This window comes from Barbus barbus (assembly GCF_936440315.1).
Source record: "Barbus barbus genome assembly, chromosome: 48".
In the NCBI taxonomy this organism is placed as follows: Eukaryota; Metazoa; Chordata; class Actinopteri; order Cypriniformes; family Cyprinidae; genus Barbus; species Barbus barbus.
Genome location: NC_136726.1, coordinates 17996741 through 18012715, shown reverse-complemented (window position 1 = coordinate 18012715; position 15975 = coordinate 17996741). Strand labels below are relative to the sequence as shown.

At 37.7% G+C, this 15975-nt stretch overlaps 1 protein-coding gene across 2 annotated transcripts in view; it reads right to left on the bottom strand.

Moving 5' to 3' along the window:
* Positions 1-15078, bottom strand: part of LOC306866975 (furin-1-like) — a 108601-nt gene extending 93523 nt beyond the window's left edge. The window contains exons 1-2 of one of the 2 annotated variants that reach the window (XM_079412435.1): positions 14603-15078; positions 6093-6353 (exon numbers count right to left, since the gene is read on the bottom strand). In XM_079412435.1, coding sequence (XP_079268561.1) covers positions 6093-6260 — 168 coding nt within the window. In that variant the 5' untranslated portion in view covers positions 6261-6353; positions 14603-15078. The remainder of the gene's footprint in view (positions 1-6092; positions 6354-14602) is intronic. The other variant, XM_079412436.1, reaches the window with a different exon arrangement.
* Positions 15079-15975: the final 897 nt, after the last annotated feature.

Here is a 15975-nt window from a genome sequence, read left to right as displayed (position 1 = left end):
CATTCTGAAGCAATAAAATAGCCTACTACACAAATACCATTTAGACAGTGTTTCTGATTAAACAAGCAGTAACTGATGTCATAAAATAATGAGTATGTTTTGATTTAAAGGTCAGAAGCTATAGCTTACATTAAACAAAATTCACAAACATGACACTCGTAAATTAAATAATTTTATATATACTGATTTATTCATTAATGTGTAATATGTTTTATTTTTTAAACAAATCATAACCTCTAAAAGATTTTAGAAATTTTAACAACTCTTTTGATCTTAAAATAAAATGTTAGGGTTAACACTGCATCTTTCTGAGGGGAAAAAATGCATTGATATATAGTTTATTTCTGGTTATTTTCAAAGCTTCAATGTACTGTCAAAAAACCTTCATTATTGTTTATTTAATTCTAACAAATAAGTTCTTGTTAAAAACGGCAAAATCCAATATCGTGCATCCCTAGCATAATTGGGACAGTTTGTTGGAGCTGATCTGGCGATCTGAATGAGAGAGAGGGAGAGAGAAAGAGAGAGAGAGAGAGAGAGAGAGAGAGAGAGAGAGAGAGAAAGATGTAGAGCATGTGCAGAGCAGGGCAACGCGAGCACAGTACAGAACAGAACCGCTGTTTTAAAAAATTGATTTTGAATCTTGTGAATCCATTACAATCGTTAGAAGACAGAATCGCGAATCATAAATTAAAAGATTTTTATGTGCACCCCTAGTTTTCTCTTCCTCTTCTCTAAAGCAGCGCAGCATGGCCTCATCCCCTTTGGGGTGGGGTTTATCTGGGTTCTTGATGTAACGGACCCGGGAAGTAACTTGTTGTAGTCCCTTACAAGCCGTTTTTGTAGGCATTAAACTGCCAGAATTTTAAAAGACGATTTAAAAGATTTTAATTTTTAATATCTCCATTTGCATTGAACTTTCAGCGCTGCAACTTTGCAGATATTGTTTATGCTCAAACAGCAACATTACATATATAATATTCTCATAACGAATTTGGGAAGATGTTTGTCGCACATATCACATTGTTACATGTCCTTAAAAAAAAAATTATAAAAATGTTACTGAGCAAATGATGAGTAACTGTTTTAGCGCAGATTTTTCTCACGCTTTAGACTTTGAACCCTGGCGCCGCGAGCTCATGCAGCGCTGTTTGAATACATGCAATCCATGCGTGTATTTGAAGACATAACTTTCTGCAGTTTATTTACAAATCGTTCAATTACTTACCTGTTCAAACACAAATTGCTAATCAGCCAATCACATGGCAGCAACTCAATGCATTTAGGCATCTAGATGTGGTGAAGATGACTTGAAGTTCAAACCGAGCATCAGAATGGGGAAGAAAGGGGATTTAAGTGACTTTGAACGTGGAAAGGTTGTTGCTACCAGACGGGCTGGTCTGAGTATTTCAAAAACTGCTGATCTACTGGGATTTTCACGCACAACAATCTCTAGGGTTTACAGAGAATGGTCCGAAAAAGAGAAAATATCCAGTGAGCGGCGATTGTGTGGACGAAAATGCCTTGTTGATGTCAAAGGTCAGGATGGGCAGAGGAGAATGGGCAGAATGGTTATAAAACAAATAACCACTCGTTACAACCAAGGCATGCAGAATACCATCTCTGAACGCACAACACGTCGAACACTGAAGCAGATGGGCTACAGCAGCAGAAGACCACACCGGGTGCCGCTCCTGTCAGATAAGAACAGGAAACGGAGGCTACAATACGCACAGGCTCACCAAAATTGGACAATAGAAGATTGGAAAAACGTTGCCTGGTCTGATGAGTCTCGATTTCTGCTGCGACATTCAGATGGTAGGGTCAGAATTTGGCATAAAGAACATGAAAGCATGGATCCATCCTGCCTTGTCTCAACGTTTCAGGCTGGTGGTGGTGGTGTAATGGTGTGGGGGATATTTTCTTGGCACACTTTGGGCCCTTTAGTACCAATTGAGCATCGTTTAAACGCCACAGCCTACCTGAGTATTGCTGCTGACCATGTCCATCCCTTTATGACTACAGTGTACCCATCTTCTGATGGCTACTTCCAGCAGGATAATGCACCATGTCACAAAGCTCAAATCATCTCAGACTGGTTTCTTGAACATGACAATGAGTTCACTTTACTCAAATGGCCTCCACAGTCACAAGATCTCAATCCAATAGAGAACTTTGGGATGTGGTGGAACGGGAGATTTGCATCATGGATGTGCAGCCGACTAATCTGCAGCAACTGCGTGATGTTATCATGTCAATATGGACCAAAATCTCTGAGGAATGTTTCCAACACCTTGTTGAATCTATGCCACGAAGAATTAAGGCAGTTCTGAAGGCAAAAGGGGGTCCAGCCCGGTACTAGCAAGGTGTACCTAATAAAGTGGCCAGTGAGTGTATATTTTTAGACCCTACTTAAAGGTTACAATTGTGACATACAATGTCATAACATTTGATCTGAACAAAAAATTACATCTGCTTAATCTCAATGAAAAATAAAGTGCTTGCAGGATTCCTAAAGAAAACAAAACAATTGTAAAACAATAAAATAAATACAGATGTTGAACATTCTCAGAACTTTTAAACTTGGATTTCACAGCTTTTCAGTTTGTATTTATGTTCCGCATTGAATCGCCGAGACCGCAACTGAACAAAATGCCCCCAACATGAGAGAAAGCTGTAGCTGTGCAGCGACACTAGCGCCCGCCACGCCCCGCCCCGCATGAAGGCTCTTCACATGGGCCGCAGCAAGCGGCAGAACCGAGGTTGTGCTCGTGCCGTGGTCCCGGTGCGGACATTACCACAAAAGCCCAAATGATGCCACACTTTGTGCACCAAAACGGGAGCTGGAACAATTCTTTCATCCTCCATTACTGGCAGCGAACTATATTAACGCTAACATTAGTGGAGTGCCTTGATACTAGTATTTCCTGTCACTGTTTAAGTTCAGCGATGAAGACTGCCATCTAGTGGTCGGGATATGAACTCAAAACGAAACAACGGCCATGAATCTTGTATGATTTATTTATTTTTTTTTAAATATCGATATTCCGTTTTTGAGAATCGATACAGTATCGCCCAACAAAATATCTCGATACTCACGTGTATCGATATTTTCTTACACCCTAATAGATAGATAGCTATTTTACAAAATTGAAATTATGATTTCTAACAAATAAAAAATGCATAGTAAAAAATAAAATCGATTGATCATTTTGTGGTGGAGCCAGCAGAAAATCTGAATTACTGGACCAACTAGGCCAAGACAAAATAAAAAGCTTAAGTTGTTATGATCTGGATTTCAAGCAGGGTTAAAAGCGTCTAGTGTTTACAGTTTGATTTACAGTAGGGTAAATGTGAGAGGTGAGGAGTAAAGAGAGGAGGAGAAGAAAGGAGAGAAGAGGAGAGCTTCATTTTGGCAACTCTTTCCACTCCTGTCCTCCCACACACGTGCTATTCACAGACTCCTCACAGCGAGCTCAGAGGGCATTGCACTCGCAGGGATTAATTCACATACAATGTTTCAGCTGTCAGATACATTCCTGCTTTTCGTCTCCCAGCTAAGCGTTTAATGCCATAACAACAGAAGAGGGAACATCTGGCAAGACAAACGAGACAATGCGAGCTGCAGGGAAAAAAGAATACAACATAAGCCGAAATTAATTTCCCCAATCACAGCTGACGCATCTCCATCTTAATGAATTGAACAGTGACAGATGCTGGGGAAAGGCGACTCGACAAGCATCTACAAGGACTTCTCGTAGGGGCCTTAGCGATTGTGCGAGTATGTGTGTGGGTGAGTGTTTGTGCAAATCTGTCTTCCTCTTGTGTAAAGCAACAGAGCTTGACAGCAAGAAGGTGAATGATATACTAGAACATCACTACATTAGGGCTGGGTATCGAGTTCGATACATTTTAGGCACCGACCGAATTGCCTCGATACCACAGAGTATCGAAAAACGTCTTGTCGTTCGGTACCAAATTTCGATACCTAAGGGGTTAATCTCATTAACGTCAGTGAGCCAATAAGCCTGCAACACTAGGTGTGTTCGACTAGAAGTGACGCGGTGCTGATTGATCAGTGTTTGACATCCGCGAGAGCAATTCGAAAGCGTACGGAGCAGTCTGCTCTCTATATCGCGCAGTTTCGCTTACTTGACACAGACTGAAGCGCGCGTGACATTTCAGCATCTGCCGTCTCACTAAATGAGGACATAAACACATGAACAACAGCTCCAGAACTGCTCTGAGAGTCACTTCATGAGCATTTTACCGTTTGATTTGAGTAAAACTTGCGTCATATCATATACACTAGGGCTGTATACCTTGGAGAACCTGGCGATACGATACATACCTCGATACACAGGTCACGATTCGATACGTACCTCGATACAGAGCTGTCTCGATACGATTTGATACAATGTGACACGATTCAATACGATTCAATAAAAATACATGGGCCAGAGCCAATTAGTTAATGCTGAACATATTTACTCAACAAACAGAACTCTGCATTTTTCTTCAATTTATTGAAGACAAAAGTGCATTATAACAAAGTGCATTTTGCTTAAATATTTATCTGATTAATTGTACACAAATTGTATTAATCTGGAAATTACCACAAGTCAACATTTAACTTTCCAAGGGTACAGGTTCCAAGGTACGTTTTTTTTTTTTTTTTTTTGAGGGGGCAGGAAATATAAGATATTCTTCATCCTGCCTCCTTTTCATCATGGTTTTATAAATTATATGAATGAGGATGATGAAGTAAGTTTTGTGGGAAAAAAAAAAATATCCATGAATGAAATAAACATAAACATTACATTACATTACAGTCTGAGCTCACACAAGCACAAAATCTTCTTTTTATTATTCTTAACTTCTTATTAAATCTTCTTATAATTCTTTTTTGTGACACCATGTACTGCCATAACATATTTCACTATGAAATCACTTAAATGCTACATCTTGCTTTAACATTTTCCATGAGTTTTTTGAAACTCGCGGGCGCCGCTGCGCCCCCTAATGGCTGGGCGGAGTATCGATACTAAGGGCTAGAATATCGATACTGTATCTTTTTTTATTATATCGGTATGTATCTAAGAATCGATATTTTGAGCACACCCCTAATATACACACAGAACTGTAAAGGTATTACCGTAAACCCGTCAAAATAAAAGTTCGGATTAACTTGGAAGACACTGCGGCAGAAATATATTAATATTGTTCAGCAGAGTGTACATATTGCTACTACTAGGCTACTATTAAAATTATTAAAACTCTTATTTTTTAATTAATGATCACAACATTTCTTCCATGTTTTAATTTTAATAGTAAAATTTTGTTTGCCAAAATAAATAAATAAAGTTTTATTTTCAATAATTTAAAAGAAAAATGAAATTAATGTTTTATGCCTTCATTTGAAAACCAGATACAACACACAGAATTTCTGAGGAAAAAGAAAACATTTCTTAAGGCTGTTTTAAGAATAAATCTGAATAAACTAAGTAGTTTTTATGCATTCAAATAATTAGACATACTACAACACAGAATTTAATAACAATAAAACATATTGTGAAAGAAAATAAAACATCCACTTATGAAAGTGGATAAAGATTTTAAATTTAAGACTTTAAAATGAAAGTCTTTAACAACCTAGAATAAATGAATAGAAATGATGATTCTGTCTGAGCTATGTGTTTTAAAACAAGCACGCACTAGTGTAAACTGAAAACTATTTGAGCTTTATTAAAATTATTTGTACTGATTTATTGTGTTGGCTATATTTTGTTCCTTTGTGCAGTGGCTCAGGAGATGAGTCTTTAAGTCTGTATACATGTCAACAAGCTGAAAAAAATAAAACCAAAGTTTTTTGAGATAATGTAATCTTGTTAAAACTGTTTTCATAAAATTGGTATCGAAAAAAGTATCGTTCAGGAACCGGTATCGAACTCAAGGTATCGGTATCGATATCGAACATTTTTGAACGATACCCAGCCCTACACTACATGCAGCATTATGTTCACATACACAAACGTAGCAACTCTCAAAAGACACAAGGGATAAATCTTTGATAACGCACTGATAGCACTCACCTGCCCGTGACTGATGAAACCATGTTTGTGCGCAATCCTCTCAGCCTCCTCAGCTCCCCCTTCAATGTGGACGGCCCACGTGTTGGTGTAGATACCTTGGCCTGTAATCAAGCCAAGGAGGACCAGGTATGCCCCCAGAAACGGCAGCAGGGTCCAGCAGCCCTCCATGAACAGGAGTGCTTCGTCTCCAAGCCTTCTGGTGATGAAGTTTGTTTTCTAATGCATCTGTGGGCTGCACTGTGAATTCAGCACTGTAATGACCTGGAGAAGATAAGACAGAGTGTCAGGAAAGAAATACTAGCGCACCAAGAGCCAAGAGGCTCATCGTTTTCTATAAAGCTCAAATAACTGTTCTGTCAGAAAACATTCTCAGAGGGACCATGGCGAGTCATAAATTTTCATAAAGGTGTCTTGAGTGCTATTGATAGCGTTACACCAAGGGAAACTGGGATACAAACAATGTTTTGTAGGACAAGGAGAAGGCTGTGTGTTTCACTTGTACCCACTTGCTATGTGACATAAAATCTCTCTTGCTGATTTGCTTGTCTTAAAGGAATAGTTCAAATCCTGTAATCATTTATTCACACCACATGTCGTCCAAACCTGTAAGACTTTCTTTCTTCTGTGAAACTAAAATTTGCAGACAGTTTCCCATGCTCTTTCATGTAATTACATGAGAAAATTAAGCTTTCATATATCAAAAGGGCATAAAAGCACTATGAAAGTACTATAAAAGTGGTGTAATCTGTATCACAAATCTTTTGAAGCCAAATAATAGCTGTGTGTGACATGCAGATGGAAATTTAAATAATTTAATCACTGAAAACTTAAAGGGATAGTTCCCCTAAAAATAAAAATGAAAACATGAAAAAATTCCAAACTTGTACAAATATATCGGTAAAAATAATTTTTTATGTACGTCTCCTTTGCTCCCCAAAACTGCATTTATTTGACATAAAATGCAACAAAAAAATAAAATAAATGAATAAATAACTCTTTTCTATTTTAATAGTTCTATTTGAATGTATTTTAAAGTACATTCTTACATTTTGTGATAGCATAACTGTATTTTCAGCATCATTACTCAAGTTTTCTGTGTCACATGATCCTTCAGAAATCATTCTAATATTCTAATTTGCTGCTCAAAAAATATGTTAAAAACAGTTGTGCTGCTTAATATTTTTTTGGAAATGGTGATACTTTTACCAGGATTCTTTGAAAGAACAGAACTTATTTGGAATGGAAATTCATACTAGGGGTGTCCCCGACTAAGGATTTCCATAGTCGAATCAGAATTGTTGAATCTTGCCGATAGTCGACTGATAGTTGAATCATATGTTTGGGGGCAGGGGCAAAATTCGACACTTTCAACAGTCAGTCATAAATACTGAAGTTAACACACAGGGAAAATGTGTAATGTACGCCTCACAGATACAAATGGGGTAAATAATGTATTATGTTTTTATTAATAGATAGTTAACATTGGTTGGCCGAATATCATATTATTACTTATCAGAGCTGATGAAACTGAAGATTTGCACTAAATAAAACCAAATAATCCACAAATAAGATGAAATCAACAGATGCAAGAAGTATTCGATGAATCCCATGTGCATTAATGTAACCATACTGTATAGAAATTTTTACAGAGGAAATGAACAAATATCCTGCTAATTTTTCTGAATTTGAAGTATAGCCTGCCACATAAAACACCATGCGATCGCCTAAATATGTGAAGCTGTCCCTTGTCTTACTTCATCGCGCGATCTCATGAAATCTTGATTTAATGAGGATTCGCACCGGACAAAATTAAACCTTTTTATTCTCTCCAGAGCGCAAACACAAATAGCGTTGGATAGTTTGCCAGATCTGTTTCACCAATATGATCGTGAATAGATAATATCTTGAGTTTTTCGGCGCTTATGTCCACAGCATCCAAAAATCAAATTAGAACCAGCTGAAATGTTTTGAAATTCTTGTGTAATTTGAATGTACCCTACCTGATCGAAAAAATCCAGGCTTTCACTCTGCCTGTGTCAATTTGAGTCTTGTTAAAGATTTAAATCCCTATCGTCAAGATGCTCTTGTCGGTCACGAATCATGGAAAGTGAAACTTAAATCTGTCACTGGGGTGGTTGGATTTATTCACACAAGGGGTGGGCGATATGAGCTAAAATTCATATCTCGATATTCTCCACTGTCCAGACGGTATCGATATTATATCCCGAAACGAGAAAAAAAAAAATTGGAATCACATTTTAGTAGACCTTAGTTAAATTACAGGCAAAATATGTATTTTAACCTTATATAACTACAACCCGAATTCCGGAAATGTTGGGACGTTTTTTAATTTGAATAAAATGAAAACTAAAAGACTTTCAAATCACATGAGCCAATATTTTATTCACAATAGAACAGAGAGAATATAACAAATGTTTAAACTGAGAAATTTTACACTTTTATCCACTAAATGAGCTCATTTCAAATTTGAGGCCTACTACAGGTCTCAAAAAAGTTGGCACGGGGGAAACAAAGGGCTGAAAAATCAAGAAATTTTGGAAAGATTCAGCTGGGAGAACATCTAGCAATTAATTAAGTTAACTGACATCAGGTCTGTAACATGATTAGCTATAAAAGGGATGTCTTAGAGAGGCAGTCTCTCAGAAGTAAAGAAGTTGCTGCTGACTTTATTTCAGTGTAGTGATGTACTGTATTTCCAGCAGAAACGGAATATTGAATAGAGGGCAGGGTTTTATTTTAGCGCTCCTCCTCTCGGTCTCTCACTCATAGCAACCTAACGGTCTGAGGGGTGCGTTTAAGGATATTCTGCCCAAGCCGTCAAACTGACGTCATCAAAAAAGGAACGCCATTCCAGGGCGGAAGTAAATGTTCAGATTTTGATTAAATATTACCAAGACAAAAAATGTTCTGCCATTCCAGGGAAGAAGTCAAATTTACTAAACTAAAAATGAAAATAAAAAAGCAGACTAATTGAGTAAATTGAGTAGACTAATTTTGATTACCCCATTACAGTCCCTTTAGTTAGTGCTATAATACAAATACATTTACTTTAAAATTCTACATGACACATTTATTGTCCAGCTACAAATATTTCAGCAAAATGTAGGCTATATTTTAGTCAGAATTATTGCGCTCCTATTACATTACCCGTCTATTTGGTGGGCATGCACATGGTGGCACTCGTTCAATGAAGTCTGTGAAGTTTAGCGGAGAATCTCAAAGCAGAAGGCTCATGCACTTCTGATAGCAAAATGGAAATATTTCCATGGCTTACTAACATTTACAGATGGAGAATATACCTGTGAAATGCAAGTTATGCATTTAGGAAAACAGCACATCTCAAACACATTAAACAGCGCGAGTAGCATCTCTGTCAGCGGCACATGCAGCCTTTCTGTCAGAACCGTTTTAAACTCAAACTATAAACTATAGGCTTCTATATCTTACGAGTTTTTAAAGCCCTTCATATATAGTTTGTCACGAGTTTAGAACAAATTGTATTATGCACTTTCTCTGCAGTAGCTCAGTCTGTGTCCTCCACTGTATTTTCAGATGCGCTCGTTTTCAAACTACTGTACAGTATATTGATATAAACGTTATTGCATCATATCGTATCGCTTATGAAGTGACATTCAAAGACATTATAAAGAATATATCGATATATCATACAAACTTGATATACCGCCTAGCCCTACTAAATATATATCTCGTTTCCAGAATCTCACATTTAAATTTCCACTACTGAAAGAGGGAGATAACAAATAAAAAATATAGTCTGCACAAAATGTATTTTATTGTAGGCTATTTATTTTATTCGTACATATTTGTACATTTTGCTTTCAAAACAATAGGAAAAAGTGTCGCAGAGAAAAAAACCAAAAACAAATGTAGGCCTATAGGCTGCACAAAAATTGTAGCCTATTTGTTATTTTTATTCGTCTTGTCAAAATACAAAATTTGTTTAACATTTTGCTGTCAACACAGTAGGAAAAGTGTCGTAGAGAAAAAAAAACGACATCTGTCATTTAAATTTATAAGCAAAATATGAACAAACCGTTGTAGACATTGCGAAATGAAGTCACTTTTTAACATCCCTGAGAAGAATGTCAGACTTGCCTGACGTGGGTTTCTTAGCAGTAAACTGACCGTTTACCAGTCCAAGTTGAACGTGAAGCGCATCCACACTTTGCTTTGCCATCCTTATTCTGCTCTGTCACTCATCGACAACCTGCCTGTTCTGTCTGAGGGCCGTTATGCACATGCTGCGCACAAAGACCCCGCAATAAAATACATGACACAGAAAGCACTGGTCCGTGTGTGCAGCATGTGAGCGATAAGAGTAAGTAACCCCCCCCCAAATTCACATAGCGCATCTCACACACAATGGCATACTGCAAAAAATGCTTTTCTTACATTTTTTGTCTTGTTTCCAGTCTAAATATCTAATAATTCTTGAATCAGAAAAAAAAAAGTCAAAAGTCAAAATAATCGTTTTTGGCTTGAAATAAGATCATTTTGCTTAACGTCACCCCATTTGCAGATTATTTTTCTTGTTTTAAGGAAAAACTCACTTAATTTTGACTTTTTTCTTTTCTGAAAACAATTTTTACTTGTCTAGAAAATGCTTCTTGATTTAAGAATTTTTAGATATATTTGGATATATTAGCTATGGCTTAGCGCTGCCTGACTTGAGTGATACTAATATTACTATACATTAAACGGTATGCTTTACTTGTAGGTCAAACAGTTCTCAAATCGACTTCATGTCAGAGTAATAGCTTACTGATATGTGAGACAAATGTTAAGGTTGAGACTGAGGAGCATTTTTTGGTAGGGTAGCGAACTAATGTAGCGATAACGTAACTTACAATCTTCAAAGCTATCGTAACAGCAGCCTCACGCAAAACAAAGTAAAAAAAAAAAAAAACAGCAGCTTCACGCGGTAATCACCATTTAAACTGGAAAAGCATAATTTACATCAGATACAAATGCATTCCATCCGAAATATGGACAGTGGCCTGCAGCGTCTAAAAGTTAGGCTTCAGGAGTGAGATTGGTTGGATGAGGGAAAGAACATTAAGGTAAGCCAATCAGAGGCAGAGTAGGGCAGGTCCATTCCTTTGCCAACATGGGGAAAAAAACGCTACAGGTGACCTAAAGGTACCCCCTCCCCTCGAATTTAGTTTTTTTACAGATCTACACGATTCACGTGAATGACCTATTTAATGGCGAATTTCGCCGAATGGTGACAAATTTGCACGCCTGTAATTTACTCCCACGTCGCAAGAAATCTGGTTGGGTCCCGCGAAATGCAGACCTCCAGCTTCCTCCTGCAAAAAAAGTGCGGTGATGACGATGATGACCTCAACACTGCGGTCGGCATCTCATTACCGCGGTGATGCAGTAATGCAGTTATCGTCACAGCCCTACATTGATCACCCCAATATAGCCTAAATGGCATGATCCTCGTTTCGTAACACCTCTGCGAATATTCGACTGTGAGATTGGTAGTCCAATCAGGCTTATCCTAACGAAACATCGAATCTTCGAGGGGTCACCCCTAAATCATAGTTACTTTTGATCAAACTAATGCATCACTGCTGGATAAAAGTATTAATTTCTTAAAGAAAACTAGTATACTGACCTCAAACTGTGTGTGTGAGTGTACACTTACTTTTATAATGAATCCTGTTTCTACCAGAAGAACAATTTGGGAACAGCAGTTATGGTCAGGGAAAGACAGAAGGTGTTTTATACAAGGTTTGACTCCATATACATTGGGATGATGACCATGTGGCTTGAGCATTGTACCATCCATCAGAGAAGCTCTCCGACACGGCAAGAGGGAGTCCCATGAGAGTTGAGCAGCTCCTTAGAGACAGCTCAGTTCTTGCTGACTGTGTAAATAAGCTCAAAGCTTGGCTCAGGGCTTGGTATATAACCCCCGACGCCCCCTCTACAACAAAACAGAGCATGAACAATAAAGCCTGGCGTGTGCTTTTGAAGGCAGCAAGCGTGCAAATTCATAGTATTTCCTTCGAAAGCGAAGGCGTGATGCACGAGGCCTAGGAATAGTGTTAAAATTATATGTATTTTAAAACAAGGTTTAAAAACAACAGAATGCCATTAGCAAAACTATTCCATGGAGTATGATGGCTACAATGCAGAGTTTAGCATTTAAATAGCAGCTCCTGGTAGGAAGAAGTGAGTATCTTGGTAACAGGCCTGCTGAAGAAACAAACAAATCGTCACGTCTAAAATCAGCATTACAGAGCTCATTACGGGCTGGCACAGAGCAGTGAGCTGGAGAGGAAAGAGGAGAAAACCATGTGTGTCTTACTGATGGAACCTGCGAATGTCACACCTCCGCAAGCACAGAAAATGAGAGACAGTGAGGAAGAGAGATACTGTACCCATACGTTTCACTGTAACCGCAAAAGCAACGCCTGTCATATCTAAACCTAATCGATAGTTTAAACCAATTAATAGATTTAATTAAGCCCATTTTAAGAAGATTCAGTCAATTAGCAGCTAAAATAAGATTATAAGACAGGTAATGGAAAAGAGGTCAGCTCTCAGAAAATTATTTTCTGCCTCTTAGCCATTTTATGCATTGTCAAATAACTGCCATTCAGGTTAACCGTCCCCCGGATTCAATCTTCGCTTGTCTCGACAAGACTAATTTAATAATGCAGCCACTTGTGAAAGCTTCTTCTAATGGATAAACGTAGGAGGTAGTGAAGGATTCACCTTTAGAACGCAGCACATGTAAGATGTGACAGAAAGGTTGTTGATTTCAAGTCAACTGCTTTTCTGACATACGAACAGGGCTTGTGGCTTGTCTTTTCTTCTCTTTATTAGATCTGACAAGGTCTTTGTGCTATTTTGTGTGTTGGAAACAAGGCAGAAGACCACTTTTTTTCAGCTTACAAGCAGAACGTGGAACCAGGCCAGAGGGAATTCTGGTAATTGCGTTGCAACCGCAACATTGACCAGAAACGATGAAAATAATTGGTTATCAACAGCTTTCCTAGAACCGAAAAATTACTGAGCGCATTTCTAGTAAATAACAAATTCCCAATGCTTCAGGAACAGGTCACAAAGCCAAAATGACATTCAAATTAATGTGAAGTCACTCACGTACAACTTCGGGACCTTTTTGGAGGTCGGCCATCAATCTTCATTCAACACTTCAAATGACTTATTTTTCATTTTTAATGACTCTGAGCACCCGTTAAGGCCTGAGTCAAATTGAAAGAAAGATTATCTAGCTGTCTCCGAGGATTTGACAGATTGCATGCTTGTGAGAGGCGCCGTCCCATGCGATGCTACTGTATGCTGGCTAGGAGGGCCAAAATTTTTATAGCATGCTCTCTGGGGAAGAAAGAACAGTAATTACTATGCCTTAATAACTCCTCATCAAACACAACTACAACTGCTAAAGCTTTAATGATCCATGATGGCTCTGTGAGGGCAGGAACCGAAGTGCTTAGTCACTCATTAGACAAGGAGGAGAGACAGTGCACATTTACGCTGTTTATCTCTACCTCTTTTTTCCTCTCTCTCTTGTCAAGATCAGAATAGATGATGTTCAAAAAAGCCATTTGGGTAAACTAGGTTTCATAAGCAAACCTTCCAAAAGAATGAATGTTTCAAGACAATTCAAAAGACATTTATAATATTTATGTAATAAAAATATAATGATTGATATTCTTTAACGACCAATCACACAGTCTTCATACGAACGTATGACAAAGAGCATCACAATGGTGTCTTTATGCTCGCTTTGAGTATATTTACTGCACTAAACACTATGAATTTTTATTTGGTTCACGCGGAGCTCACGTGCACCGTAAATCAATCAGAGCAACACTGGGCGTGCAATACGATAATAAATCTTTAGGAAGATTTGGAGTCGGTTTAGAAAATTGAAAATATTATTACGTGCTTTTTTTCTTTCGTGGAAAATAACAAAAGGAGGTGTTCGGTGGAATGACAGCCTCCAGTTATACTGTTCATTGTATTTGTATGGAAAACAGGTGCAATGAAAGTGATGAAGTCATTCTGGCGAACATTTCTATGTGTGTTACTGTGTAAATAAAGCCATAAAGGTTAGGAACACCATTAGTAGGGTAAACGAATTTTTATTTTTGAGTTAAGTAGGTTAACATTATCCCTTTCGGTCACATTTTTGATAGTACAATATAACGTTACACCAATTAGGTTTCCTCAAACCAATGCGTGTAAAAGAAAAAATTAAACTTAGTAACGTCATCAAGTAACAGTTAAAGAAAAAAAAAACTGTCAAAAACAAATTAACGTTATTCAGAGCAAATTATATTAAACTGTTCTTAGAAGTTTGACTAAAACGTTAAAGCTTAATATGACAGGAATACATTTAGTAAATTAAAACTTTCTTTTCTTTAACTTCACCTCAGTTTTCCGTTCTAATGAGATTAAACAACGACAAACACACCAACTGTCATTACCTCAGAAACGAGACAGCTGACCCCTCCTCAAACACGAACCGAGCTGTCATTGCGCTTCACACAGCCTCGGAATCCGGTAACGGGCTCACATTTCAGACTGCAGCTCCGACATGGACCCCTCTCACGACAGAAATGTAAAGTCCATCCGCTGAGAAACCGTTACGGAGTATTCGCGCCGTTCCGCGAGACCCCGGCGAACTCAACTCAGCATCACGCGGCGAGAGCGCGCAGATCGATGAAACTTTCAACAGCGCGCGCGTCTTCCTGTAGTCCTTTGTCTTTAATTATTTATTAATCTTTTGTCTGCCAGTTTACACGGTACACTTAATATCTAAATGTTTGCAAACAAAACCTCTGTGGTGTCACGTACCATCGGTAGCGTCTTCTTTATTGTTCTACAGATATAACGGGCTCCGTAATACATCCGTACACAAATCCCCGGTAATCACAAATGGCCTACAATTCCCAGGAAGTACGTCATGGCGCGAGCCTGTTTGGAGTCTGGCTCCATCTGCAGGATTCAGACACACTGTTCATAATTAAAATTGGACCCTCTTTCAAATACAGTACCAGTAGTAAATATATTTAATATTATTTTAACCAAACAGTTCATCCAGAAATTAATATTCTGCCCAAGACTGTTCATGTAAGGAACTAATAATTTTCAATGCATATTATTTACACAATGAAAGTGACTGGTGACTAATAAATAAATCATGACAGAATTTGCATTGCTGTGAATGAATCAGATTACAGTTGGATCCTTCTCAGTGTGGAGAGCCGAATGTAAGCAGCATAATGTTTGCTTTGAAAGACATATATTAGATTTACAGTTTTGTCACTTTTTTTTACCCCGAAAGCAGCAGCATGCAGGAAACAGAATTTCCTTCAAGGATTGATCCTCACTGAGCCAAGCTCCTGCTAAAGCTGATTTTGTTTGTCCCTCCATCATTTTTATTTTATTGCCAAAGTATCACAAAAAAAGGCAGCACGTGTTCAAATCTTAAGCCTGCAGCTTCCTCAAATAATAAAAAATGAATACTTTATTGACACCACACTTTCATTCTTGTTTAGGAGTGAAAGGATGGATTTAAGATGGAATCCATTAATTAAATCATTATTTTTTTTATTCTCCATACTGGGATTTATTTTATTGCTTTTCATTTATGCTAACTGTAACATAAATAATATCTATATTACAATAATGAGAATCACCATAAGAAAATGCATTTATTAATGCATTGACTTAACTAAGAATGAACAATAATACATTTGTTACAATATTTATTAATATTTGATAACGTCAATTAATTAAAATACTACAACTGATTGCTCATGTCCAAATAATGTAAACACATTTTAATACTGTATTC